Source organism: Gallinula chloropus (genome assembly GCF_964237585.1).
Source record: "Gallinula chloropus genome assembly, chromosome: 7".
NCBI classification, from domain to species: Eukaryota; Metazoa; Chordata; class Aves; order Gruiformes; family Rallidae; genus Gallinula; species Gallinula chloropus.
Window position 1 is genome coordinate 21185265 of NC_140092.1, and position 27921 is coordinate 21213185.

A 27921-nucleotide genomic window follows, 5' to 3' on the forward strand; every position below is an offset into this window, starting at 1 on the left:
GACTTTTGAACCTCATTGTCGTTTTCTTCTGTCTGGTCTTTTAAGTTCAGGATCCATTCATCAATCTTGGGAGATTTAGTGGGTCAGTTTCTTTTCCATTAAATAATCACCTCACTATTTCAACACCAGGTAGTTTTAGAATAAACTTAATATTCATTAATGAAAGATGACATTGGTTTGATGCTTAATTATAGCTCTCAGGTGATCCTTTAAAATAATGTAATAAAAACAACTGCAATAAAAACCAAGTATAAAACACTTTACTCTTCAGTTCGATCATCAAGGATGCAGAAGAAAACAGACCAGCTGGTTGTCACTTGCAGTATCTATCTGCTTTCACTTTTGCTCTCCTGCATGAAAGGAGTAATGAAACAAGATTTAGATTAAGACCAAATACCCTGGTATAATCAGACTCAAAATGTTAAGGAAGCACTGAAAGCAATTTTTCTTAAACTTTACTTCAAAGCACATAAAGCCCAACAATGCTGTGGATTTGTTAATTAACTTTGCTTTCTTAAGGAGTTAGAGCTCAGTATCTTGAAGTTAACTTTGTTTTTCCCTTTGAATCATCATGAATTGTGTTTTGGCCACTGAGGAATGGAATTCAGACTCTGGATGCTTTGACACCAGCACTCAACCTGGGATGGCCCAGGATTGTTCTCACATCACTTGCAATGATTAGAGATCCTCTTCTGCCCTCTACCCACTGAATTCATGCAAGTATTTGGAATTTATACCAATACAAAACATTTTGAAAATTCAAGACAGTTTCTATAGTCTCAGCTTGGGGGGTGAAAAATATTATTCCCATTAAATAACATGAAGAGTGTCCTTCATAAGCACTATTTCTCTTTAAAATGCCATTTATGCTCTCAAAAAATGTTCAGGTGTTACAGTTAGTGGAAAGGTTAAAAATTAACTTAGTTTTTGTGACTAAAAAGATTCTTCTCTGAACTCCTCTGTACTAAACAAGCTGAACAACCTCATTAAAGAATTCCAAAAGAATTTCTGGGTAAATCCAAATGTACCAACTTCAGCTAAAGAAGTGAAAAATCAGAACAAAAAAAAAAGCCAACCCAGAACTCAAGCAGAACACTGACCAAAGAGGAAATGCATTAACACCCCACCCCCCTGAAATCTGGCTCTCTTTTTGTACCCAAGGTTTACTCTAACTCCATCTCACAGTAGTTTTTAAATCAGTATATTGCAGTTGAAGTACCTGTCAAGCAGCATTTCATGAAACCTGCCTTCTTTCCTGGCTTTTCTAAGGGCTTTTGTATCTTCTGTGCTTATTTTAAGCTTTTTGTCTTGAAAACTTTGGAATTTCTTTCTGTAAGGGGTGAAAAAATGTAAGAAATTGTAAGTTATTTCAAGTTTTGTTAATGTCTGTTATGTATTAGACAACTGGCCTAAAAATCCAGCAAACCATCACAGTATGAAATACTGCACCAAGACTTCTGTAAGTGAAAGCTTTTTTGGCAGTCTAAGTGAGAATGAGCCCCTGAGCAGTTAGCATGTCATGGTTACAAGTCCTAAGGAACTCTTTTTCAACTGCTAGTATGACAAGTAGGGGAGAGAAAGTGTATTGGTTGTAGGTGGAAAGGTGCTGGTAGTGGGGGAGCTGCAGGGGTGGCCTCCCTGAGAAAAGGCCAGGGGCTGCCTTGTGCTGGACATAGCTGGCTCCACACCAGACCCACCACAGGGCACAGCAAAGGCCACTATCAGCCAAGCTGGTGGCACCTCTCTGAAAACATACTTAGGAAAGGCAAGAGTGCCACAAAGACAAGGAGGGAAAGAAAGAAAGAAAAAAAAACCAAAACCATCTGAACATCAAGGACAGAGAAGGAGAGTGAGAAGGTGCTTCAGGCACTGATGCTGATATTCCCTTACAGCCCGTGGAGAGAACCATGCCAGAGCAGGGGAAAAGTGGTAAAGGACTGGGAGAGAAACCACTGTACTGACACACAGCTCCATCCTGGTTGGGGGAGCAGGTAGAAGAATCTGAAGAAAAGTTGAGCTTGGAAAAGAGAGGAAGCAAAAGTGTTGTTTCTCATTTTTGTCTTTGTTTCTCTCTACCTAAATCTCATGGGCAATAAACATAAGTTTTCCACGTCTCTTTTGCCTGTGATAGCGACTGGTAGGCAATGTCTCAACCCATGACCTTTTTCATCCTACTCCCTCATGCTGCTGAGTGGAAAGTTATGGAAAGGGTGGGTGGGGATTCGGCCCTTCCACCAAAGGCAGCTCCAAACAGAACTGAAAAAAAAGTTAATTGAGCCCATTAACAGCTCTGAACTACTTACACATAATTGATTTCACACTGTTTAACATTTCCCTTGTCTTCCTGTGGCACATCATCTTTCTTCTTAGCTTCTCTCTCAGCACAAGTGCGAATCTAGTCATGGAAAGAAAAAACAAAACAGAAAATGCTGTATTTTTAAAATGAGAATTTACAGGTTAAAGACAAAAACATATCCATCGTAACAGAATGAGAGTCATGGTGACTTTTTAAATTCACAGCTTTCAAATTGGTTAGCTGGCAACTAGACACAACTGCAATAAAAGCTAAAGCTGCCTGAACTATAGGAAACAGTGTGTTATCCTTGACACCACTGTAAGACATGATTGCCTTCATCTCAAAGAAGCACTATCTCAATTCTTAGTTTTGGCAGAGGTAAAAAGCCTTTTTCAGAGACTGACCTAAAAATAACATTGCTCTGATCAGTAGACACCTACCTCTATTTGGAGGCACACCTATTTTCCACATCTGAATAAAGATGATCTCTTTACATTCTCTTAAACATGTCCCCTTATGCATCATTCTGGGAAGCCCTTCTCTGTCAGCCCTGGAGCTTTTCTTGTGGCCAAATCACTTGACAGCTTATAGAAATCGATTATAATTGTATTAACAGTAAATTGTAGCATACAGACACATTGGCCACAACCTGATTGTTAGATATCTGTGCCAATCCTGCATTAACTGTAGAAGTTACAGATTACCTTTATCATTTCTTCTTCTCCTGCAGTTTTGCTTTTGGCTTCTATGTCTCCCTCTTCATTACATCTAATGAAACGGCTATTTGCTGCTAGTAATGCCATTTTCTTCTGCAGAAATAACATCACATATTGTTAGCATGAAGAGTTTGTATGTAATTTTTGATTCATAACGTTTATCCTCTACAATACAGCAAAAAAATAACCAGTAAACGTGTTTTATTCCTTTATACATGGACATGTCAATACCTAGCCAACAGACCTGCTGGCTCCTCATTCTTAAGATACTTATAGTTGCCAAACACCAGTAACTCAAAGCACGTTAAGAACTTCCAGTTAAACACATTGCAGTCAGGAAAACAGGAGATTAAAAGTTGCAATATGGATGAGATTGCAAAATGATTTTACTCCACAAAGAACATCAATTTAGATTAACTCCACATACAAACAAATGCCAGGAACATCAAAGGAACTATCCCAAACGGCTTACATCTTGGAAGACAGGTTCCCATTGCTCTCTTGATCCTATTGCATCTGAACGTCCCACAACAAGTCCATCTGAATTTATACCAAGGTATTTGCCATAACCAGACTTCAGAGCAATCCTCAAAAGAGAAAACACAGGAAAACAACAAAGAATGCTTTTCATTCAAGCAATTCACAATGTCACAAACACTTTATTGGTAGACAATGTATTTCAAGAGAACACTAAAACAAGTATTCACATGGAAAGAAAAGATAAGTATCAAAACTTGTAAGACTGTTACAGTAGTTACCTTGTATCAGACAACTTCACTGCAGTAAACTGTTCAGGAGGACTAGGACCTTCATCATCTGAGGAATGAATTTTCCATCAGTTAGGTATGAAGTAATAAACGTAAAGTATTTCAGCCTGTTAACACTCCAGTTTCAAACACAATTGAACACCAGCCACTGCTAAATACCGTGGAACGCTGCAGTACTTTATTTCTTTACAAAATCACTTTCTGAACGTTCACTTTTCAAAAAGCAATGCCAATATATGTTCATATACTGAGAGAGCTTAAAATAACACACAAAATAAAGTTGAGAATGTTTTGCAATTCTCCAGGCAGCTTTGAAAAACCTTAATCTCCTTGTGATGTTATATTTTCCAAAACAAAACATATTGTGGTTCAGCTATGGTAACACAACTCAGTACCCTAAAAGTTACTAGTTTCTCCATTGCTCTAACCCAAAATGAGATAATATTGCCATCACGGCCTTGATCTCACCCTGGAGGTGAAAACAGTGTCAGGTTTCTGTAACAATCCTCATCTGACTGATGGCTTTCAAATTCAATGCAAGGACAAGCTAATTATCCCACCATGTTAGCAGCCCACTTGTGAGGCAACAAAACAAGTATATTAAGAGGAGGATGCAGCAACATGCCTTGAAACTCATCTCTTCAACTGACACCATAAAGATTTTATAGGATTTAATAAAAGTTATACTGCTTTTTATTCAGTAAACTTCATGGCCTTTAACAGGTGATCCTCTCCAAACACTTCAATTTATCATACATGTAAACCAGCAAGAAACTAGCCATGTGAAACTGATTGGCAGTCATTAGGTTTAAGTCATCTACGTGCTACGGTGAGGATTATTGCATTATTTGGAATAAACTGCTTTTAGCTGTAAAACTGCTTGCCTTTAAATGATGCTGCTTTTATAGCTTTCATTACTAAAACTGCTTATTTCCAAATTTCCTGACACAAACCTTTATGTGGTGCTCCGAGCGTGAACAAGCCATTGTCGAGGGCGTGAATGTAAGCGCCTTTATCCATTTCTATAGCTATCGTCCCTGTGATTTCACCAAAGTTACTGACAGCCCACCAGCTCCCTGAAATACAGAACCACCACAGTTAACAGAGGAACTACAACTTCTGATTACCCTAGTTCAAAAGATATTATTTCCATGTCTTCTCTGAGACTTGAAGCTCCACAGATACACTTGCTATTGCTACCTCAAGATCTTTGTGCATTATTTTATAGTACAGAGTCCACTTAACAGTGTTGCTGCTGAACCACAGGTCCCGCTGCTCTACCTGCACTGCCATCCCCAGTCAGGGGCTCCTGTGCCTCATCCCAGCTTTGTGTTAGTCTGCACAGCAAGCTGATCCATTCAGCTGATGCAGCAGAGATGCACCTTGCAAGGAAGGTATTTTCCCCTTTGGACCAGCCTTCTGCAGTTCGGGGGTCATATCCAGTTATTAGATTCTACAATACAACAGAAACAGATAAACTACCTCATCTTGCTGTGTGAATTAGAATTATGACATCTGTATTTTTAAAACAGTAACATTTTCTCCTGCTATACTATCTTACAAATATTTTCTACCTGATTAAGTTTATAACTATTTTTAATTAATCTGAATATGATGATTTTTTTCCACATGGTAAGTATGGCAAGTCAGTCTGCCTCGAGCAGAAATAATCTTCCCCCATCTTTATACAACATACAGAGGTTGTTGTATCACCCTAAACAGTCAGGGCTCACAGATCAATGGATGAATTTTCCAAATCTCTCCCACTTTCTTCAAGTCTGGATAAACTAAAGAATGTAGAACTGTGACATTCTTCTAGTGAAAGACACAACAACCCATTCCATCATATATCATAATGTGTTTTAGCACAGGAACCTGGATGACTTCCCCTTGCTCTGCTTTAACGTATACCTATACATACGTTACAAAAAAAGTTACATTTATCTTGTACCATGCACTGTGCTACAGTATACATCTGCCAGTTAGGCCTGTGAAGTGAGTTGTGATCAAACCAGGACATGACAGCACTGGAGGTCAACAGCTGCTCATGACCATACATGCTTCAATCCAGAAAAAGTAAAGTTGTACTTTGTTAGCAGTTATTATTTGTGCCTTTAGTTTCAATTAACAGTATCAAATTTGTAACATGAACACAACACAGCAGTTAAGTAAGTCTGACAAAATACAAATGAACACACAAGCTAACCAAGACACTTGCTTCTTAAAAGGATTGAAGGTTTGAGGGAATTTAACACCACCATCAGCAGAGAAAGAACAGAAAGTAGAAGTGAGCCAAACTCTAAATCTCAAATAACAGTGTCCTGTTTTCAGCAGTGATGGAGTTCATTTTCTTCCTAGCAGCTGGCACAGTGCTAATTTAGGATGAGAATCACACCGGTAACACATATTTTAGTTGTTGCAAAGCAGTTAAGGACTTTTCAGCTTTCCATGCTGCCCTGTCAACAAGAAAGTAGGGAGCACCCAAGAACCTGGGAGTGGACACAGCCACCATAGTTGGCCCAAACCGGCCAAAGGAGTATTCCATACATCATGTTCCATTTATGACTGGGAGACAGGCTAGCTCAGGGTGTTGCTCAGTATGGTCTTTGAATGGTGAGAAATTGCACTGTTCAACACTTGCTTTATACATTATTATTATTGTTGTTTGGTCCTAATAAATTGTGTTTATCTCAACCCACAAGTTTGTTTTTCCATTTTCAATTCTCTCCCCAGTCCCACTGGAAATGGGGAGTGAGTAAATAGCTGTGTGGTTGTTTTATCTGCTGACCAGATTAAACCACAAGTAGTAACAGAAGATGCAAGTAACTCACATAGCAATACACTCATTTAATAACAGTAACTGCAGAGCTAAAGTCTCTGCTACTGCAGCAAATATCGTTGGGGGGAGGGGGGAAGGGGACCAAGCTGATAAGTACCTTGCAATTATGTAAGAACATACTTTAGCTAAAGAGACAAGCAGAAAATCCACCCCATTTGTGTCAGAAGTTCCATTTGGAGCCTAGGAAGATCCCAACACACAAATAACGGGTTGTGAGAGACAGTTACACTCTCTACAGGGACTACACTGAGCTTACAACACCCCGCCGCAACCTCTTTAGCTTCCAGTTCCCGCGCCAACACCCATCTCGCGGAAAGCGCCTCACCAACAATGTCGAGCTGCTCTGCCTCATCCTCTTCCCTCTTCCTTTTCTTCTCCTTGTGCTTCTTCTTGCTGCAGAGGGAGACACAGAGAGATAAAGACGCGCCTTCGCTTCTCCCCGTCCCTCCCTCCCTCCCGCGGCGGGCTCCGTCCCAGCGCCCCGCTGCCCGGCACCACACGAGCGGGCCGCCGAAACCGGCGGGGAGCCGGGGCTGAGAGCCGCGCTCAGGCAGCCGGAGGGACGGGGACGGCCCGGCCTCCCGCACGGCCCCAGCGCAGGGTTCGGGGCCCCAGCGAGGCGGCGGCCGGGGCCGGGCAGGGCCGCGAGGCGGCGGCCGGGGCCGGGCAGGGCCGCGGGGCAGGGCCGCGGGGCAGGGCCGCGGGGCAGGGCCGCGGGGCAGGGCGCTCCTCACCTCTTCTCCTTCGCCCCTTTGAGGACGAGCTTGGTGGACTTGACGCAGGAATACTCCGCCATGGCGGGCTACGCCAAACACCGGGTGACGCGCCAGCCAATACCCCACCAAGCCGACGGAAGCTCCGGAGCGACAATCTTCCCTTCCGCCCGTGGCGCGCTGCTTCCCGCGCGTGCGCACACCACATGCCTCCGCGTGTCCCGGCCCCACCCCAGCGCATGCGCTGTAGGCCGGGGGGCGGCGTGCCATCGGCTGGCGGGGCTTCGCGCATAGCGCGTCCTGGGTACCGCGCATGAGGGATGAACTGAGCCGCGGCCGGCTCGAAACGGCGCTTTGGAGCTCGTTCTCCTGTGTCCGCCTCTTCCCAGCTTGGCCCGCAGGTTGCCCTATAGCGCTTCTGCAGCGCCACAGGCCCTCGGCGCTAAGGAGCGAGGAGCCTACTGCAGCTTCCCTGGCTGCCGGGCCTGGTCGTGCCTGCGGGTGAAGGTGTTCGGACCGAAAGCAGCGCGGCGCCCTTGGGCCTGTGTCCCTGCCGGCGGCAGCAGCAGCCCTCAGCGGCGCTGATGGGAAGGCGCAGTTGGCGAGGGCTGGGCCGCAGGCCGCGCTGGTGCGGGAACGCAGGCCCCGAGGGGACGCCCGCCAGGACACGCGGGGGAAACGGAGCTCGTGAGTCAACCGGGTGCACCAAGCGAGGGGCAGAATGGGGTTTATGACATTCTTCCCGCCCAGTTAGCCGCTCGCTGCTCCACGGAGTAAAGTCCACCTCTGGCTTTTCCCCAGGGCTACAACCGTTTTTCCCTTACACAGGTAATTTACCACCTTCTCAGCAGGTGCCGGGTCTGCTCTTTGGGGACTGAGCTTCCTCGCACACGTGTGATTAGCCTCCCGCTTTGAACACAACTTGTGTTTAGTTTTTTTAGTCTGTTGTTTCTAACACAAAGGGTTTTCTGCCCAAATGGTGGTCTGCTGATTGTATTAGCTGGTCAAACGAAAGATACCAGCAGCCTCAAGTCTTGTCTTACGTGTACCCAGAGTTGCTTGCATTACATTGTTTCCTTTCAGCTTCCGATTTCATTACCTATCCACGCAATGCAAGTTCTCAGCATCTCAAAGGTATTTGCTACAAGTAAGAAATGAGTCTTATGCATGGTTATGTCAAGGTCTTTAGAATCCCCGAAATGATGGCCAGGGGATGAAACTGTCTTCTACACTTTGTTTGAATCCGCTTCTCACCAAAATGCTTTCAATTTCTATCCACTAATTTCATATTTTTATTGGTGAGCTTGCAGTGCACATTAACACAGTGACAGAAATTGGGAAGTGTTTTCAACAGATGACTATAAAAGATGTGTTAAGCACTAATAGCTGAAAACAGTTGTTTCATAGCTTTTCTTAAACATAGTCCAAAAATAATTGCAGGGAATTCTCTCAAAATCTTGAGAGAACAGGAAAGCCATTTCACACTGTGTCTCTAGTAGCTGAACAGTAACTTTCCCTTTGAAGAAAAGAAAATACAGTTCTACTGCTGCTGGCAAAGACTTCAAACTCTTGGGCAAGTCACATGTGTTGTCCTGTGTTGGTTCCTTCTGGAATGTAACAGAGAAGTGATGGAGGTTTGGCTCCTGACTGTAGTGGGAGGTGGGAAGGCTTGAACAGATTTTGTAATTTCAGAACAGAAGCTTCTTCAGGTTTGGAGGTAAGAAGAGAAATTAAGGGTCTTTTCCTTTGCCTGATGTAACTCCTTTCCAATCTGTTTTGCCCATGTCATTGCTGACAGGATGATCTCTCCCTGTCCTTATTTTGTCTCCTGAGCCTCTTAATATATATTTTCTCCCCTGTCCAACTAAGAAGGGGAGTAATAGACTGACTTTGGTGGGCGTCTGGCCTCCAGCCAGGATTAAACCTACACACAGCTAAAAATAATAGTTCCAAAAATCATATTATGCCTGGAGTAAATAACAAGGCCTTTTTATGCTGTAGAAGTTGTAGCACCTGTTGCACAGATGAGCAAAATTCCTTCTGGTCTTGTCTTCACTTCCCCCTACACTACAAATGCATCTTCTCAATCTGAGTGTGCATCCTTAATTCCCAACCAGCCTCTACCCACACAGAGCCTTCAGGGAAGTGATAATCGTTCCCTCTCTGCTAATCTTCCTCTTTATTCTGCATGGAATGAAACTGTTGCTAAGGCTGTTCCCACATGTGAGGTTGGGAGGGGGGTGATAGTATTAACCAATTGATAAAAACCTAGTTGTTGTAAGAGGAAGAGTTTGTTTACAGGTATGGGATTTAGACTAATAATTAGTAGAGTAGGAAAGAAGAATTTTAAGTATGGATATTGTTGCTTTATTAATGTGTAACACATAAAAGTATCACAGAATGCAAAGTTGGGAAAGACCTTTAAGATCATGAAATCCAACTGTTCCTGGCCTATACTAAACCATAAAGTAGCCTGCCCTAGTTAAATATTCAACTTCATTTTTCAGTTTATATGTTTTGGATTCCATATTAGGTGTCTTGAGATTGTTAAGACAACCTGAAATAACGAAAACCTTTTGTAGCTGTCAAGGAAATTCATGGAGTTTCTTTGGGTTTGGTGGTGGTTGGGTTTTTTCTGTTGAATAAAGTATTTTTAAAGGGTGACAACAATCTTTTTAGTTACTCCAGCAATAAAAACCTTTTGGCAAAGCAGCACAGAGCACCTTACCTACTAGATTAGGTATCCAGATTGGTTTCCAATGTTGTGTTTTCACCAAACCAAAACAAAACCTGTTCCTGGAAGTGTTCTGGTCCTGGTTTGTCTTAGATAAATGATCATAACTTCAAGTTGATGCAGTTGTAATAAAATTAACATTGTACACTTGCTATAAATCAGTCAAGGCTGGCTGCCTGTTTTTAGTTGAATGTTGTTAGTGTGATGAATTTTTTTTCACTTTGCTTTTGAATTCTCTTTTACAATAAATAACAAAGTTTGAGTAGTAACTACTACAAAGAAAACATCATTTCATAGAGAAGTCATTTATATCCAAAGCAAAGCCTCTAAGCTTTAAAAAATAAAGGAGAAGGATGTGCATGGGTGCTCTCTTCCCCAAGAGATGCCCCACATTGCTTTCAGGTTTCTTCATAGAAGTCCTTTTTACTAGATAAATGCAATTCAGTGTACTAAGCTGTTCTTGAAAATAAAAGCCCCTCAAACCATCACGACCTCATGAATCCCATGTTCAGACACACACTATACTCAGAAGTCTATTATATATTGCTTAGAATCAGGCTGCAAAGCTCAGTGGTAGTATTTGCTCCCTTATCCTGAGGTAAGTCCTGTTATTGTCTTTTTATTTCATCTGGTGGAGGGAAAACTTCCTAGTGCCAAGTAACCCATTAGTTGAGTTGAAGTTGGAAGTGCAACCTAAGAGATGCACGTGGGAAGCCAGCTTTGCAATGTGCTTTGAGTAGAAATAAAGGCTCTGAAATCTAAAAAGCCCAGAGGTTGATTTGTTTGTTCTTCTGTGGTTGTTACAAAAGAAAACTGTTTAATCACAAAAGAAAACCGGAAAGCAGCAGGTGGTGTTCCACAAAAACATTGCCTCTACCCTGGTTCTGTGTGCTTAGCCCTCCATCTAGTGGGGAACTGCTGTTTGGTGGTGTCACTCCTGGTGGAGGGAGAAGAGATACTCCACAAAGCAGCCGGGAACACACCCTGGGATGTGTGTGTATTCTCCCTCAAGTAGCAGAGTGAAGAGCAAATGCCCTAAATTGGGATGTATCATAGAACCATGGAATGGTTTGGGTTGGAAGGGACCTCAAAGCCCATCTTGTTCCAACCTCCTGCCATGGGCAGGGACACCCCCCACCAGCCCAGGGTGCCCCAAGCCCCATCCAACCCGGCCTTGAGCCCTGCCAGGGATCCAGGGGCAGCCACAGCCTCTCAGGGCACCCTGTGCCAGGGTCTCCCTACCCTCAGAGTGAAGAACTCCTTCCTGACATCTAACCTAACCCTGCCCTGGTTCAGCTTGCAGCCATCACCCTGTGTCCTGTCCCTGCACTCCCTGGTGACCAGCCCCTCTCCCACATTCGTGTGGGACCCCATAAGTAGTTATAGGGCACACTCCTAAGAGAAGAGCTGGGCACAGAAGTCAGTGTGATTTGCTTTTCAGCATTAAAGTGTCTGTAAGACAAGTAAGAAAGCTAATGGCAACCATGCCCAAATTTGGCTTGAAGTGAAAATTTCAGCCAATACCACTTTGAACAAGTTACAAGTAATTTTGCTTGAAAATACACGATCAAAACACTTTCAGCCTTGGAAAGACACATAATTTATGTCACTGTGTTGCTCTTTCCTGATGTTTTTGGACTAAAACATGCAAGAACACTTGTGTAGTGAAGAATAACATTATAATTGGGTGTAAACTCACTCAGCAGTTTCTCACTGAGTGGTTATGGCAAGGTGCCTTGAAACACAACACTTCTGAGAATCCTGACAAGTGTAGTAAGTACAGCAAGCCTGCATGTTCTGGGGTTTTTTATGATTATTTGATTTGATAGCAAGTCCTGGCTGCTGTAAAACTATTTGAAAGAGCAGTGATGTGTTGTCACCCTCAGCTTGACATCCTGACACTTCCTGGAGGGATGTTTGCTATGTCATCCAACTCTGTAAGCACTTTAAGAATTGAACAATATGAAGTTGCTTGGATCCAAGGAATGCAGCACAATACAGAGCTGAGGGGAGAGTTTCCAGCAGAATGAACAAAGCATATTAGAATTCTGTCAATGCCAGTATTAAAAGAAGTGTAATGTAGTGTTAAAGTTACAGAAGATATTTATTATAATAGCAAATATAAAATTTCCATGCTATTTTCCCTCTATCAGTCCTAGTATTAGGCAAATCTTTCTTTGGTTTTGTTTGGGAAATGGTGGCTTCCTCTCTAACTGTTGCTTTCTTATTAACATGGATCTGAAATTGTGGGTTGTTTTCTCCCAGATTGGAACAGTGAAGCAAGTGAAATTTTGGCAATTCATATTTTGTTGCACTATGGCTAATTTTTTAATGCAAAACTATGAATTAATCTCCTTGTAGGCTTCAATAGATGAGAGCTTGTGCCTCTAACTTAACGCCAAATTCCTAAGTAATCTAAGTTTAATGGATCACTTAAGTATTCCAGAAAGACAATATAAACAAAGTCATTAATAAACAAAGTGGTAATTTCTGGATAAGCCAGGCAAACACTGGATCTGCTTCAGAGAAAGGAGACAGGGTATCTGACACCTCAAAGACCATCTGTTAACCAAGGTTATATTGCACATCTCAAGCTGTAATGGTGTGACTAGTTACAGGACTGAATTTAACACTTCAAATTTCTAGTTTAATTACAAATTAAGTCCCTGTACTTCAATTAAATGATCAAGAGCCTAATCATAGATTTTTAAATTTTTTTTCTGCCAATATTAATTACATTACTGAGCAATTATTGATTAGATAGTGTAGGACAGCTAGACACACAGTGTCTACAAAAATGTTTTGACACCATAGTTGCCTTTAAAGTAACTGGAAGAGTTGAGAGGGGAAAAAAACCTAAGAAGTCTGGAAATAAAAGCAGCTATCTGAGGAACAGCCAAAGCCAGCTCTGAGTTCTGACACTGCTGACCTGGAAGTAGCGGTACAGCACAGATGCTTGCTTGCTCATGCTCTTTCTGGCCATCTACTACTGAAATCCCAGCATCTCTCCTGTAGCAAATAAATTGTTTACATCTCCTGTGTTAGTTAGAGGATTAATGAGGGAGGCTATTTAGTAAGATGACCTTTGTGGGTATTAGTGGTGAGCACTCAGGGGACCAGACACCAGCCCTAGCAGAGTCCCTCACACTGGACTATCTTAGCCCACACTGAAGGGCAACAGCCATCCAACCTCAACCTGCAATAAGGATCTGGAAAATCTTCCACCTCTGCTCCTGTACAGTAAACTTGTCAAGCAATGGGCAGCTCCTTCCAGCTCCCACAGCTGCTCTGCCACCACTCCTCCTCCCAGAGAACATAAAGGATGCTGCCACCTGGGAGGTTTCATAACTTACTTGGCCAGTTATTTTGGGACTCAAAAGTATCACCTGCCAGGCTGACAGAAGCCCATCCTATTTATGCATGAACAACCCTTCTAAAAGCACTACACATCTAAATGCACAAACATGTTTAAAAAAAAAATCCAGCAAAACAAAAATCAAGGTTGATAAGAGTTGTGGATTAAAGCAAAACCTTTGACTCAAGAAGACATCAACACCCTCCAGATCTTGAGGCCTAAAGACTAGGATGAACATAGACTGAAGTCTCATTAATAGTGTTATTACTTGGCCCAAATGAAAAAGGAGCTGAGGTAATTCACATCAAGCTGGAATTACAACCTAAATGAGATCACCTCAAACTATAACATAACCTCTGGACAGGAGCAGCTATTGCTAAGACTCCACCTTGGCTCTCCATGACCAGAAATGCTCCCTGTGAAAACCTCTCCAGCAAGTCACACAGGAAGACTCACATATCTGGCAGACCATAAATAAGTGTGAAGAGCACAACTGCAGACTAATAAATACCAGAAGGGTCACTTTAATAATTCACTGCTGTGCATAACCATTTCAAGCCAGTCCTGCTTGCCACACCACCTCTGCCTAGTCATTGTATCTCATTATGTAAGCAACCTGGACAGCATTCTCCAGCCACTCCAGTTCCAGAAGGTGTTAAATCTTTTGTAGTGCAGAACCCCTACTTGTCAGAGTCTCTCGTTACACCTCCTGTTCCAAAAAACCCACTCTGGATACTTTTGTAAAATTACTAATTCATGCTGACCTAGAAAACAAAACAAAGACCATGCTTGGCTTACCTTACTTGGCATGTGCTGAATTCTCATCACTTACTGTATCACTGAAACGAGCTCTTTTGGGAACACTGGTCTTTAACCCATCCCTCCACACAGGTAACTCTCTGGCCTGCTGCACCAACACAGGAGAAGGCTCAGTGTTGCCCTCAATTAAGAATTCAGACTTGTATTATATAAACACAGAAAGAGAAAAGTTGGTTTTCATTTAGTATTTTCAGGGACTGAAACTGTCAATTATAGAAAGTAATAACTCAAAATAAGTTAAGAAACAAGACAAAGTGCAAACAGGCTGTTTAAACCAAGTGGCTCATTCCAGCCTTTATTAGAATTACAACTAAAAGAAACATGGCACGTATTTTCACAGCATGAGAAGCATTACAGGGAGTAACGGGCTACAAAGCTATAACAAAACAGTGGAAACAAAATAAAATTAAATAAACCAAAGCTTGGTGCAGATGTTACAGCTTCTTCTACATGGAAACCACAGCTTTCAGGACAGCAAAGTGCAATGCAGAGGCAGCAACAGCATCATTCTGTGCTCAGAGAGCTGGGAGACTGTCACACCAAACACGGTATCACCTAATCGTGTCCTAAGCCAGAATGAAAGCAGGAGGCAGGGCAATGAAGGTTGGTTCGCAGTCCTCCTCAGTTCCCTTCCTCCATCACAGCAGGCAGTTCGTTGCCTTCATTCAGACAGTGGCAGTCACTGAGCCATCTGTGCCTCCATTGCTTGCGCTGTCCATTCTGGGGCTGTCTGACTTATCTTCTCCAGCAGGTTGTTAACCTGGAAGCACAGCGACTGAATCTGCTTGTCCCAAGTTGGCAAAGCTTCACGAGCTGCAAAAACACCCAAAAAACACCAATCCATACAAAAGAAGTCTTAGCAATTCCCTTCCTTTTCAACTGCAACCTTTTTCCTGCCCTCACCTAGCTCGCAGAGGAAGCCTTCCTTGCAGCTACATCATGCTCATTTCTGTATTCAAGAGCTTCAATGATTCTGGCTGGCCATTACAAGCCTAACTGCTACACCATGGAGTAGAACTGAACAGAGAGCTCTACGGTGAACCTGACTGATGGAATAAATTCACACTGTCCTGTGGGTAAGAGAACGTGTAGCAGGGAGAGTGGGCAAAGTGTAGTCCTTCCTTAAGGCAAACTCTGCCACCTCTGTGTCACAGCAAGGCAAAGAAAGCTCACTTCAGGTGGATGATACTTAGAAATTTAAATTTCCTTACCCTTTAAGGCAGCAACTCAAAGCTCACTCTGAATGGTGCTAAAAATAAAATGAAGCAACAACTTGTGGTCAAACTTACTCTCAAAATGAACAATTCCATCAATCTGATCAATGAATCCATTCATGCGACCCTCAGTTATCATCTGAGAAGCTATCTTTTCTGCCTGAAAAAAAAGGAGAAAGATGTAAGAAACGTCTTCCATCCTGGAAGAAGAAATGAAAAATGTCAAAGAATTAATAGTCCTTATGGGTGTTTCAACATCTCTACACATTGCAGGGGAGGACCTATTGACAACTCTAATTATGACTAGACATACTATCAGCAGCGTCTAACTCCACTGTTGTTCATTCCACATTATGTACTGTACCTTCTCCTAAGATGTGCTAACCTTCCTCATAACATGGAAAAATTAATTATTTCCTAATGTTGAACTAATTTTCCTAATATTTACCAAACTAATTGTCTTATATCTCTGACAGTCCTTGTTTTCACAGAAGATGTAGCAAACCTGTACCTTCGCTGCAGGTATCTCTAGTAATGCTCCAAGCTCTTCAAAAGTAATGTTGTTGTAAAGTTTGCTTGCAGATAGTAAGTTGTGTTCAATCACAGCTCTGTCCAGGATACTGGAACCTTAGGGGTTAGATAAGGAAAAAAATTCATTACTAGAAGATTGAAATACTTGGTTTGTATTGTAGAGAAAATGCTTTTTCCACACACAATGGTTACATGTGTAGAATATCCAGATGTATTGTCTGCCTTGCATCAGTGTTACGTTACACAGAAGAAAGGGAACAAAATAAATGGATGGTTTTAAGACAGGTATCTTAATTGCTTTTATTTCATCTCTAGAATAGTGAAGTGGAGCCCTTGGGAGTCAACATCTGCATTGAGGGAGTTTGATCTCCTCTTACCAGTTCCTAGCTTGCCAGATGGAAAGACCATTGCTCTTTTTTAATTCATTACAGCTTTTAAGGGTACAATTCACTTCTCTTACTGTGCTTGTACTGTAATAAACCCTCATCTGATTTCTCTTCTTAAGTTTAACTCATTTGCCTCAACCTTTAGTTGAAGATAAGCACATTGTTAAATACCAACTAACCTGCATTAACTCAGACAAATGATATAGACAACAAATTGACCCAAGGAGAGGAGGTGCAAGTCATCCCCTTACTGTCTGTCATCTTCCTGTCAAGTCAGGAAGCAGTTCAAAGAAATTTATCACCCCATAGAGCATTTATGGCCCACATGCATGTCGTGTATTTCTAGATATCCCATTTATAACAGTGCCTTAGAACTGAAGAAGCCCAAAAGGACAGAGCTGCAAACTAACAGGCCAGGTTGGAAATACTGGGAGGTTGCCAGAGAAGATGACTGTACATGGACAGAAAAGCAAGATTTTCAAAGGTATCTTCTAGAACAGTATTTCAAAACCTTAATTGTCAATCAGAGGAACTATGGCTAAGAAGCTTTACTGATAAACTACATTTGTGAGGGTAACCTGCTGGGAAATAATTTTGAAATAATAATAGAAGGAATATTTGATTCTTCCTGACTGCACCAGGTGAATCTAACTCCTGCGGATGAACACCTGGCATGACAAGGCTTTAGAGGAATACATACCATCAGCTGTAGTTGCTTTCTGGTGAGGCATTAGCATAGCTGCAAACTCCTGCAGTTGATTTCCACGGATAATTCTGTCAAGATACATTTTCTCCAAGATACCATAGGCTGCAAGCTGCTGGCATCTCTCATCCTTGAAGAGCGTAGCAAGCATGCGAGACCGCTGCTGTCCTAGGAGAGCCAGGAAGAATCCTCATAAATAGTCACTAAAGTGTTGAGTCTTTAAAGGTAAACAACAAAGTTATAATCTTTTTTCCCCTCTCAATACATGCAATTAACCAACAAAGTTCTATCAAAGAAGGAACTTTGCTGCTTTCAGCTCCAAAACACCATTTTCCACTGATTATCTGTGGTGGTTTAGCCCTGGCTGGTGGCCAGATGCCCACCAAAGTCAGTCTATTACTCCCCTTCTCAGTTGGACAGGGGAGAAAGTGTATATTAAGAGGCTCAGGAGTCAAAATAAGGACAGGGAGAGATCCTCCTGTCAGCAATGACATGGGCAAAACAGACTCAAAGTGAAGAAGAGAGAAACTACCTAATTTATTATACTACACTACAAAGAACAGTGAAACCAGAGTCAGGAGCGTGACCAGATCTTAAACCAAATGCAACCAGATCTTAAAACACTTTGCCCCCACCACTCCCTTCTTTGCAGACTCTTGTCAGGATTTCGCTCCCTTCTTCCCCCGTTTGCAGTGCAGGGGGGCAGGGACTGGGGAAAATGGGGTTCTCTGTTACTTCTTCATGAGCTGTTTTCCTCTTTCAGATCTTAAAACACCTCTAACCTCCCTCCCCTGGCTCCCTTCTTATCAGACTTCCCTCTAGTCATGATTCCACTCCCTTCTTCCCCCACTCACAGCACAGGGGGGCAGGGACTGGGAGATGGGGCTTCAGTCAGTCCCTTGCAAGTCGGTTTCTTTCTTGGCCGGGGCGGGGATTCATACCACACCCTCCCCCTGCTGCACCGTGGGGTCTCACCCACAGGACAGAGTCCTCCATGAACTTCTCCAACGTGAATCCTTTCCCACAGGGCTTTAGCTGTTCATCACAGTGTCTCTCAGTCCCAGTCCTCCACGGGATTCCAAGCCTCCCACAGCAAACCTGTTCGACACGAAACTCTCTCTCGCTCATCTCTGTGTCTCTGATTCTCCTCATGGCTGCGAGTGCTGGCAGGGGCTTGTTCCAACGTAGGGTCACAGCATCTCCTCTCTGTCTCCAGCTGCTCCATCCAGTGTGGAGCCCCTCCACGGGCTGCAGGTGGGGTCCGGGCCTTTCCCATGGGTCTCTCCAGGGGCTGCAGGGGCATCTTTCTCTCCGGCACCTGGGCCACCTCCTCCTGCGGCCTTGCTGTCTGCACAGCTCGTTACCTCTTCTCGCTCCTTCTCCGGTGGCAAAATGCAGCTGCTGTCGGGTTGTTTTCTCCTCTCTGTGATTCTCAGAGGCGCTCGACTGTCTCTCGGGCCGCGACTTTGGCCTTGAATTGCTGGTTGTTTATAGTTTAGGCTGGCAGAAAACTGCAGCTGCTGCTTAAAGAAACCCTCTCAGCAGCACAGCCTCACAACACTGCAACACTATCTTTAGCCAAGATGCCACCTTCTCACTGGCAAAGACAGAGAAGTAATCCAACCCTGAGTTACCAGCATACCAACAGGTAATTCTGACCTGAATTTAGGATTCCTTACCAATCACAGCGATAAGATCCCTTCCCACAAGCAATGCACACGCTGACTTGCTTCAGGGGATAGGAAATACCTATGGTGGGTCTTTTTTACGAGAATGCAATGTGTATTTTACCTGCTGATGCCAAAATAGTACAATGCAAAGCATGCTTCAAGGCCTCCAGCCGCTCCGTTTCATGGACTATGCTCTTATAGGAGAGCTCGTTGTACCTTTGGGCAGCCTCAATGAACTTTCTTCTGTAGTCAAGAACTCGAGCATAGCAGACCTGCAAAGAAAGTATGTCTCAGGAAAAGAACACACCTCTGTGTATAAATTGCCACTTTATCAAGTGGCATCTCCCATAAGATCATCTCTACTGCATCCCAGGGAAATCCGTGTCTTCAAACAATTAACTTGACTTCTAAGGCCCTTGCTAAAGTTTCATAAAAAGCAACTGAAAGGTCATTTCCCAGCCCTATTCACACATTAAACCCTGCAAATATCTAAACACTAGGAAAACGTAAATTAAACACTGTACTGCTGATACTGTACTTATGTAAGCTTCCCCTTCACTACTGCTAATGAATGACAGGTAGCACTTAGGTAGCCATTTATGTTTCAAGTGTTTGCTTTTCCTGTTCAGCACTGTAACAGCTATTTCTTTTCTCCCTTCCTTTGTGCTTTCCTAATGCTTACAGAAAATATTTACACTTCCAACTGAGCACATGCTTTCAAACATAGCAGGGGGGTGGGGGGAGAAGAGGGAAAAGCAACAAACCAAAACCACAGCACCCCAGGTTACAGCTCCTGGCACACCTGCATTGTGCTGTAGAATTTTAAACACCCCCACACTTGATTGGTGCTGTCACACTGTAGTTATCACTGCTCATCCCAGTTACTAAAATGGTTTGAGACGTTAGTGTAGGAACTATGTACATACACAGGAAAGACACAAACAAGCAGAAAGGTCAGTGGTTGGGACTTAAACCCACTTTTATGGGCAGGACTTATGCTTTGAAGCCTAAGTTCCATCTATTTTCAATCAGTAAAGCTGGCATTTAAGGATCCTTTGCAGACTTCTCTCCAAATCATAAGGAATTCATTGTTTAATTAATGCTAAGATGTGGTACTCAAGCTCCCAAAACCATTTAGAAGCTTTTCCCTCTGTGTCTTTTCTCATTATGAGAATTTTTGTGGCATTGCACAAGAACATCTCACCGTGGAATTATCTCCCTTTAAAAAGAGAAAGCAATAAACCAAGTTAGACAACCTTATAATGGATTTGCAGCTGTTCATTAGTTGATTCATTCTGAAGCAGGGAAGCTCGATTAATATAAGCTTCTGCCTGAACTGGGTCATCATCCTCCAGATACAGCCTGGCAATTTTCAGGTAGGTTTCCAGTTTATAGTCTACGTTGTATTGTCTGTAGAGAAACAGAAAAGCAAGTGGTCAGAGCTGCTCCCCAACTACCATTGCTCTTACCCATTCTAAACATGATTCTTAAGCACTTGGCAATGTTTGCTTTACCTTGCCTTCATCTTCCCCAACACCAAAATTAGTACTGTCTGTTCAGGGGAAGGAAATTACAGATGAATGCCAATATAGAAGTGGCTCCTACAAACACCAGTGGAAATAATGCTGTCCACCACAACGTGAATGTACACTCCAACAACCTGGTTTTAGTGGATTGGAAGTTTACTTGAAGTGATAAGCCACTTGAGTTAACAAGCAGTCTTGCAGTGGCACAAGTAAGTGCTAAATAAGCAAAACCCACAGCAATTCCTTCTGCGTGCATACAGAGGAAGAGGACAGAAAGGACAGACAGACAAAAGTACCAGCACAGGTTCTAGACTTTTTTACAAACAAACACACCACCACATAAAATTTACCTGTATTTGTTACTATCCAATAAACTACATCTTAATTCTGAACTGCACAGACAAGCGCGTGGAAGAACTGTCACCTTTCCAGAGCCTTTCAAAAACCTTAGAGGAGCTTTTGTAAAATACTATCAAAAAGGCTGTTTATCAAGACTAATAAATAGTGTAAAACTTTCAGTGTGATATGCTGACCCACTGTTTACTGTAACATACAGCCATCAAGCTGTGTATTTTTGCCATAGGGCAGTAGTTCTGATCTGAACTACTGAAACCCTGGGTGAATATGTGACCCCTAAATTCTCACTCACTGCTCTAGTTAAGCACAAAGGAAGCAGGTTTACTAAATTAACAAAGAACTGCGTCTAGCATGGCACTTACTTTTGCCCTGTTTCCAAAGGGATCCCCACCAATACTTGTGCTGCATTTCTCCAGTCTTCCTCTTTCTCATAGATGGATGCAAGGTGTTGCCTTATTGAAGCGACCTAAACAATAATAAAAATCATCAGCAAACACTGCAGAAGTTGAATGGTTTTGTGTTAACTATTTGTTCTTGGTTATGAATCCCCTCAGCCGATACCTCAGCTCTGCAGAGCGAGCAACCTGCACTCACACAACTCGTCCCACACACAGAGTCCTGCTTCTTCTTCTGGACTGAGCTTTAATAACAAGCTTTTTAATACAGAAGTGCTAATTAGAAGCATTTCTACTTAAGTCTGAGACAAAATAAAAGGAGTTAATCTTTGGGGAGCAGTAAGTAGTAACCTTTTATTAAGCTTTTAGTAAGATCAAACAAGACTTTCTAGAACTGGAGCACCAAGATTCACCAGCTATTTCTTGCTACAATTCTTGAGCTACAATTAGATCCTAATGCAGAAACATTTACTTCATAGACCATGTGTCAGCAGGTAAAGATATCAGTGCTTACAATGAGGTTTGGTTTTTTTTTTTTTTCCAGCAGAAGTGTAGCTGTAAAGAAATCATCTAACATCTTGGGTTTGACTTCTGCATAATCATAACATACAGACAAGCATGTTCAGCTAGACTTAGCATAAAAGCTGCTTAAAAGGCAAAAGACAAAGAGAAACAAATACCAATCACAACTGAAGATGCCCTGTTTTTCTTCTCAAATACTAAATCAGAAAGACTTTTACATAAACATCTTCTCAGATGATCGTGAAGATTCAAAACAACAAAACAAAGAGCTGAATTAAAGACAAACACTGCAGCACATTCAGCAGTTAATTAGAATTGGGTTTAAAAGCAAACATTCTTTTTTCCCTGGTAAAACTGTTATGGCTAAAATACATACACAGAAAGATAGATTTATTTGGAAAGAAAAGCTCTTTGTCCAGATGCTTCTCTCTTTCCATCACCTGCCTGTTCCTTTAGTTGGGTAAAATGCAATACAGTTAGTACCAGTCTGTCTCTCAACAGCACCTCCAGTAGCTCAAGTATTGTTTCATTGTAAGAAGCCATTTTCCAGTAGCATGGGAGTTACATGCCCAGCATCCTGATGAAGGGACAAAGTCAGTAGTCTTTACACAGTCCTAAACACCATCTATGTTTAGCTCAGGTTTTGCACACACAGGAATGCAAAATTGGACTGGGAATACGTGTTTTGAATAGCTTTTTTAAAGACAACATAGTCAGCAGCTGAGGGTTACAAAAAAAAACCAAGCCCACAAACCAAAAACCCCTTTGTCATTGATCTCTCACCTGCTCCTCAAAAGAAATAACTCTAGGCTGGATCTTTTCCAAGGTGAAGTGGTAAATTTCTTTGGCTGTGCTGTCGGGAAGACTTGGAAGATGGGTACAGAAATCTGTCAGTAGCTGACGGGAAATCACTAGGCTGACATTCTCGTTCACCACTGGTTCAGAGAGGTGGGGAAGGAAAACAGAAGATCGTTGGCTTTTATAGTAAATTCAGTACTTAAATTTGTATCCCAGTGAAGGGTGGGGATTTTGGGGGGTTTTAAAAGCTGATTTATTTCCCCACCCCTCCCGAAACAGTTTATAGCAGAGGTCACCAGAGTTCTAAGCCCTGGGACATAATAATGAAACTTCTCAATCTGACTTATACTTTAGGAAGACGTCTCATCCTGAATTACTGTTCTCAATTGCTGAAACAGCAAAGTAAAACTTTAGGCTAAATTTCACAAGGTTTATTCTCAACTTAAAAAAAATTACAACAGGTATGAACACATGAAATAACACAAAACCCTAGCCATTTCTTCCTAACAGTTTTTCAAACTAACCTGAGCCAGGGGAAGAAAGGGGCTGTGAGTTTAAATACCACCTGGCATCCAGCAGCAATTTCAGCATTCCAAACTATTTTGTCAACCTTTGACACTGGAATGTTACAATAACTTAAAGTTTATAAGTCCATTCTCCCATAACTTCTGAACGTGGTGATGATGGTTCCTCTTCCAAGTTGTGTATTACCATGCAAATATCATTACAACTATGCAACCCCTTCACTCAGCGTGCAACCAATCATACCAGATGCACTTACTTGCTTCTACAAAAGCTTTCAAAGCTTCAAGTTGTTCCACACCCGAGAGCTGAATGGCTTTTTCCAGTATTTGACGGTATCTGTCCACAGGTTAAAAAACCAAAGAAAGTAAATAAATTAAAAATCACTCCCATGGCATGTATTTTTGCTAACAAGATCTGTTTCTCTGCTATTTTCTATATCAGAGCCCTACCTTTGCTTATATTTTCTATACCCTTAAGGTGAGAGCTTTTCAAACTATTTGGAAAATATTTTGTCATCTCAGATGACAGGAACTTTCACCTGGATGTGGTATCTGGCTGTCTTTAAATCCTACTTTATTCTCATATAACATAGCTTATAATTTTACCTGGGAAGGGTTTTTATTTTAAAAAGTCATGTCTCTAAGACAATGCTCAGAAAAAGTAACAAAGCCTATAACGCCCAGGGATTACAGCTAATAAAGTTAGCCAAGAGAATGAGAAACAGTGTGGAGCACAGGAGGTATACAGTATGGCCAGTAACTAAGCACCAAGCAGCCACTCACTTGCTCCCCCTGCAGTGGGATGGGGAGGAGAATGGAAAATGTGTTGAGATAAAGATAGTTTAATTGGATACCAAAGGAAAATTATGATGATGATAAAATATTTATATATATATATAATAAAACAAGTGATGCACAAATGCCATTGCTCACCGCCCGGGGAAGGTAAAAAAAAGACCAACCCAAACCCTGATGCTCAGTCTGTTTTCAAGCAGTGATCCCACCTCCTGGCTAGCCTCCCCAGTGATGGGCTGAGCATGACATCACACGGTATGGAATATCCCTTTGGTCAGCTGGGGTCTGCTGACCCGGCTGTGTCCCCTCCTGAATTCTAATGCACTTTCAGCCTGTGCACTGGTGAGGTGGTGTGAGAAACAGAAAAGGCCTTGGCTCTGTGTAAGAACTGCTCAGCAATAACAAGACCATTTCTATGTTATCAATCCAAGGCATAGCTCCATACATGTTACTACGAAGTAAATTACCTCTATCCCAGCCAAAACCAGCACAGGGCAACTGATTAAGTATAGGCACAGACTATGCAAAAATACCAAATTTATAGAATCCCAGAACCCCCTGAGTTCATTCAGAGGGACCCCTCAGGCCCATCAGTCCCACTCCTGGCTCCACACAGCCCAGCCCAGGCAGCGCAGGGCACTGAGCGCAGCGGCCAGACGCTTCTTGCCCTCAGCCCAGCTCGGGGCTGGGACCCCTTCCCTGGGGAGCCTGTGCCAGCTCCCAACCCTGCTTCTCAGTAAAAAGCCCCTTCTTAATATCATTAATACCCAAATGTGAAAATTCAAGCTTTCACACTTCATAGAGCTAATTAAACTCTGCCTGAGCCACAACCTCCACGTGCGCAAGAGTGGTGAAAGCACATTTTGAGGGAGCCGTTTCCAAGTTTTTACATGAATGTCCTTAAAGCAAAGGAAATAACTGCTCTAGAAAATAAACAACCGGACTAGGACTCAAAAGACTTCAGCTGACTGACACACACTTGACTGAACCCTTGGGAAAAAAAAAAACATAGCTCAGTGAGTAGCCAAAACCCCAAAGGTTGCTGTTCAAAACGCCCACCCAAGGAAAACCGTAATAATGTAACAACAGTAACATTGATGACAATAATAAGCTATTGACATATCTATACCAGTCGAAGGAAACAAGGAATTCCCCGAGCTGCGGATTCCCGGGCAGGCAGCCCAGCTCTGAGGGGCGGACACCGGGGTGCAAGGCCCCAGGCGGGAACCTGCGCTAGGACGGCCTAGGGAGCCGTCGTTAAAAACGGGAGATATATTTTAAAGCGACGAAATCACGAGGCGAAGCCTTTCTTTCTCCGCACCCAGCGAAGCGCGGCCTCTGGGGAGCAGCCGCCTCGCTCGCCCAGGGCCCGGCGGGTCCTCATCCCCTCCCCACCAAGGGTCGTAAGCCCAACGGCCGCTCACCCGCCTCTCCCCGCCCCACGGAAGCCAGCTCCGGCACTCACTTGCCCGCCAGGTCCTTGTGAGAGCCGCTGGAGTTCATCAGCTGCGCCAGGTCCTGCCTCACCGCGGCCGCCATCTTCGTCGCCTCACCGCCGCCCGCCCCGCGCGCACCAGACCTCCCCCTACCATAGAGCCGCTCGCCCGGCAGGCTAGAAGGGCCGCGGCGCGGCGGAGTCACGTGGGGAAGGCGGGGGGGGGGGAGAGCGGGACGCGTCCGCGCAGGCCACAGGGATAAAGGCTGGGCGGGCAGCCCGCTCGCCTCTCCCCGGGCCCGCGGGGCGGCACGTCCAGAACTGTACGCGTCTATAACGGCGCGTACCGGCGGCCTTAACGTGAGGAGAGGCGCGGCGCGGCCCCGGAAGCGAGCGGGAGGGGCGGTCCCGGAAGCGCGGGGCGGCGCGCGCGGGGCGCTGCGCCAGCCGTTGCCAGGGCGGCGCGGCGCAGTATTATGGGATGCGGCGGGGGAATGGCGCGGGGCGCGTGATTTTGAACAAACACGGCGGCTTCGTCGCTGGCGCCGCCGCCGCTGCCGCCGGGCGCGGTAGCGGAGGAGAAGGGGCCGGCGGCGGCACCGCCGCGGGGCGCGGGGGGACGTGCGGCAGCACTGGTGGGGAGAGGCGCCGGTAGCGGAGGAGGAGGAGGAGGAGGAGGAGGAAGAGCAGCGCCCGCCCGCCCGGTGAGTGCGAGGGGCGGGAAGGCGGCGGCGGGGGGATGAAGAAGGGGGTGCGGGCGCGGCCCCCCGTTCCCGGGAGGGAGCGGCGGGGCGCTGACAGCCGCCTCCCGCCGGGAAGGGCGCAGGCCCAGCCCCGCTGGGCACGCTCTCCGCGGCGGGGCGGGCTCCCGGGCGGCCCCGCCGACTTCCCCGGGTTCGCCCGGGGATCGCCGGCCCCGCCGTGTCCCCGCCGCGGGGGGAGGCTGGGTTTGGGGGGGGGGGTGGGGGTGGGGATATCTGCCCGGCGGGTCTCTCCGCCGCTGCTCGTTAGCACAAGCTGCGCCCGGAGCCGCCGCGGAGCGCTGGGGTTAAAACGGACCCGGGGGGGAGGAGGGGGGAAAGGCGGGGGCGGGGGGGGGAGAGGCGGAGGCCGGCGGCGAAGCTTCCTCCTCGGACTAGGGCTCGGTGCGGGATCCGCTGCCGCCCCTTTCCCTGCCGGTCCGGAAGCAATTGGGGTTTGGCGGCGGGGCGGCCCGCGAGAGGCGGGGCGGCGGGGGCAGGTGCGGCGGGGGCGGGCCGCGGGGGGCGGTGGTGACGGGGTGAAAATGGCGGATCTTTCGAAATACGGTGGCGGCCTCTGACGGAGCCCGGCGGCTCCCGGCCGCCCCCGCGCCGCCCGACGGTGAGGTGAGGCCCCGGGGGGCGCACGGGGGTAGCGGGGGGGGAATGGAAGGAGCGGCCGTTACCGGCGGCGTGCGATGCCAACGGTCGCGGCCGCCGGGGCTCGCCGCGCTGGGCCTGGGGCCGGCGGGCCCGGGACTGTGGGACAGCGCGGCGGGCAGCCCTCGGAAGCGGGCGGGCCAGGGCCCCGAGGCGGCGGCCGGGTTAGAGGCCGGTGCGAGGGAGCGGGGTGTTCCCGAGGAGCTGCCGGGGGACCGCGCCAGGCTCGGTCCGGGGTGAGGACGCCCAGCCTTTGTCTGCGGGGATGCTCGCTTGGGCTCTGCCCTGCGGAGCGGGGTGACAGCGGCGGGGGTACGGGGGTGATTTTAACGCTTAACTCACCGTGGTGGGGGACAGGAGGTGGGGGGTGCGAGGGCAGAGCTGTGCCTGCAGCGAGCCGCGGGCAGCCTCCGTGTCCGAAGGCTCTCCGGGTGGTCCCGGCTCCCTTCTGCGTTCCTCCTGCTTGTTAAACGAGGTGTAGGGGTGGTTGGAGCGCGTTGTTAATTATTTGTGGCCTTGAAGCACCTCCCGTGCTAATTACATAACGCTTGGGCATGGAGGGCTTGAGTTCTGGAAAGTACTGCGTGTGAGGATTGCCCACCGGAGCGTGGAGCGGGATGCGGGAAGGCTCCGGGGCTCCCAGGTTTCAAGTGAGGAGCAGATATTTTAACAACCTTTCATTAGGTTCATCCTCCCAAATGGCTGCTTGAAACGTAATTATTGTGGAAAATACCAAGCACAGAAAAATAATTTGGAGCGTTTGCAATGTTTATGTGGAGCTGGAGATGCCTTGGGTGGTGGTGGCTTTTTCACAGGAGGGGTTTTTCCTTGTTGGAGGCAAGAAGAACATCACAGGTGATCAGCTTGAGAGTATTTCTTCTGTTGGGGGAATCCTCTCATAAAATAAAATCCATTTGACTTGTCTTTTTGTAGTCCCCATGTCTCTATATATGTCATCAAGTGGTAGTTGTTGGCTTCATGCCTGGTTGTGCTCACCTGGAGGGACATGGACAGCTGTGTTGTTGCTCTGTAGGCCCAGCACCCATAAAGGCTGGCTTGTTAGACAACAGAGCCCACCTTATCTGATGGTTTAAAAGAAGTACTTGGTGCTTGTGGTGATGGGTGAGCTTCAGAAGTCTTGTTGCGCAAAGCTGATTGTTCAGATTATGTATGGAGAACTATCTGCTGTTGTTGGGTTTGCTGGTAGTTCTGTGGTGTTGGAGCTCAGATAGTCTCTGACTGCTCTGAAGAGTTCAGCTGTCAGAAAGCTGTTGCTGGTTTCAGGTTGAGTAGCTGCTAACCAGGGGTGAATTTGGGGAGCGCTGTCAGATTTCAGCCTTCAGCAGTTGGGATATCTTTTGTTTTAGGCTTTGAAAAGCAGTCAAAGCCCCTTAGATTCTTTTCCATTATACTTCAAAAAATATTT

General features: G+C 45.1%; 2 protein-coding genes across 2 annotated transcripts; both read right to left on the reverse strand.

Moving 5' to 3' along the window:
- Window positions 1-244: 244 nt before the first annotated feature.
- Window positions 245-7506, reverse strand: FRG1 (FSHD region gene 1). Its single transcript, XM_084266681.1, has 9 exons — window positions 7353-7506; window positions 6944-7011; window positions 4733-4855; window positions 3771-3828; window positions 3485-3599; window positions 3001-3105; window positions 2304-2395; window positions 1220-1330; window positions 245-350 (listed from the first exon to the last, which is right to left on the reverse strand). Exons 1-9 carry the CDS (start codon window positions 7412-7414, stop codon window positions 314-316), a joined length of 771 nt encoding a protein of 256 aa, XP_084122807.1. The 5' UTR covers window positions 7415-7506; the 3' UTR covers window positions 245-313.
- A 6983-nt stretch (window positions 7507-14489) lies between these two features.
- On the reverse strand, window positions 14490-25233 carry COPS4 (COP9 signalosome subunit 4). The gene is made up of 10 exons (XM_084266918.1): window positions 25126-25233; window positions 23123-23202; window positions 22327-22478; window positions 20989-21092; window positions 20000-20153; window positions 18865-19015; window positions 17071-17241; window positions 15965-16080; window positions 15529-15613; window positions 14490-15052 (listed from the first exon to the last, which is right to left on the reverse strand). Exons 1-10 carry the CDS (start codon window positions 25197-25199, stop codon window positions 14919-14921), a joined length of 1221 nt encoding a protein of 406 aa, XP_084123044.1. The 5' UTR covers window positions 25200-25233; the 3' UTR covers window positions 14490-14918.
- Window positions 25234-27921: the final 2688 nt, after the last annotated feature.

Excerpts from the sequence above, each read along its gene's own strand:
- FRG1 (XM_084266681.1), bottom strand. The coding sequence starts at position 7,414 with ATGGCGGAGTATTCCTGCGTCAAGTCCACCAAGCTCGTCCTCAAAGGG. Across the intron at positions 4,856-6,943 it reads AGAGCAGCTCGACATTGTTG|GGAGCTGGTGGGCTGTCAGT; the intron begins GTGAGGCGCTTT and ends TCTGTATTTCAG. Across the intron at positions 1,331-2,303 it reads CAGTGTGAAATCAATTATGT|AAAGAAATTCCAAAGTTTTC; the intron begins GTAAGTAGTTCA and ends CACCCCTTACAG.
- COPS4 (XM_084266918.1), bottom strand. The coding sequence starts at position 25,199 with ATGGCGGCCGCGGTGAGGCAGGACCTGGCGCAGCTGATGAACTCCAGC. Across the intron at positions 22,479-23,122 it reads GAAAGCTTTTGTAGAAGCAA|TGGTGAACGAGAATGTCAGC; the intron begins GTAAGTGCATCT and ends TCTCTGAACCAG. Across the intron at positions 17,242-18,864 it reads TACTATTTTGGCATCAGCAG|GACAGCAGCGGTCTCGCATG; the intron begins GTAAAATACACA and ends TGGCTCTCCTAG.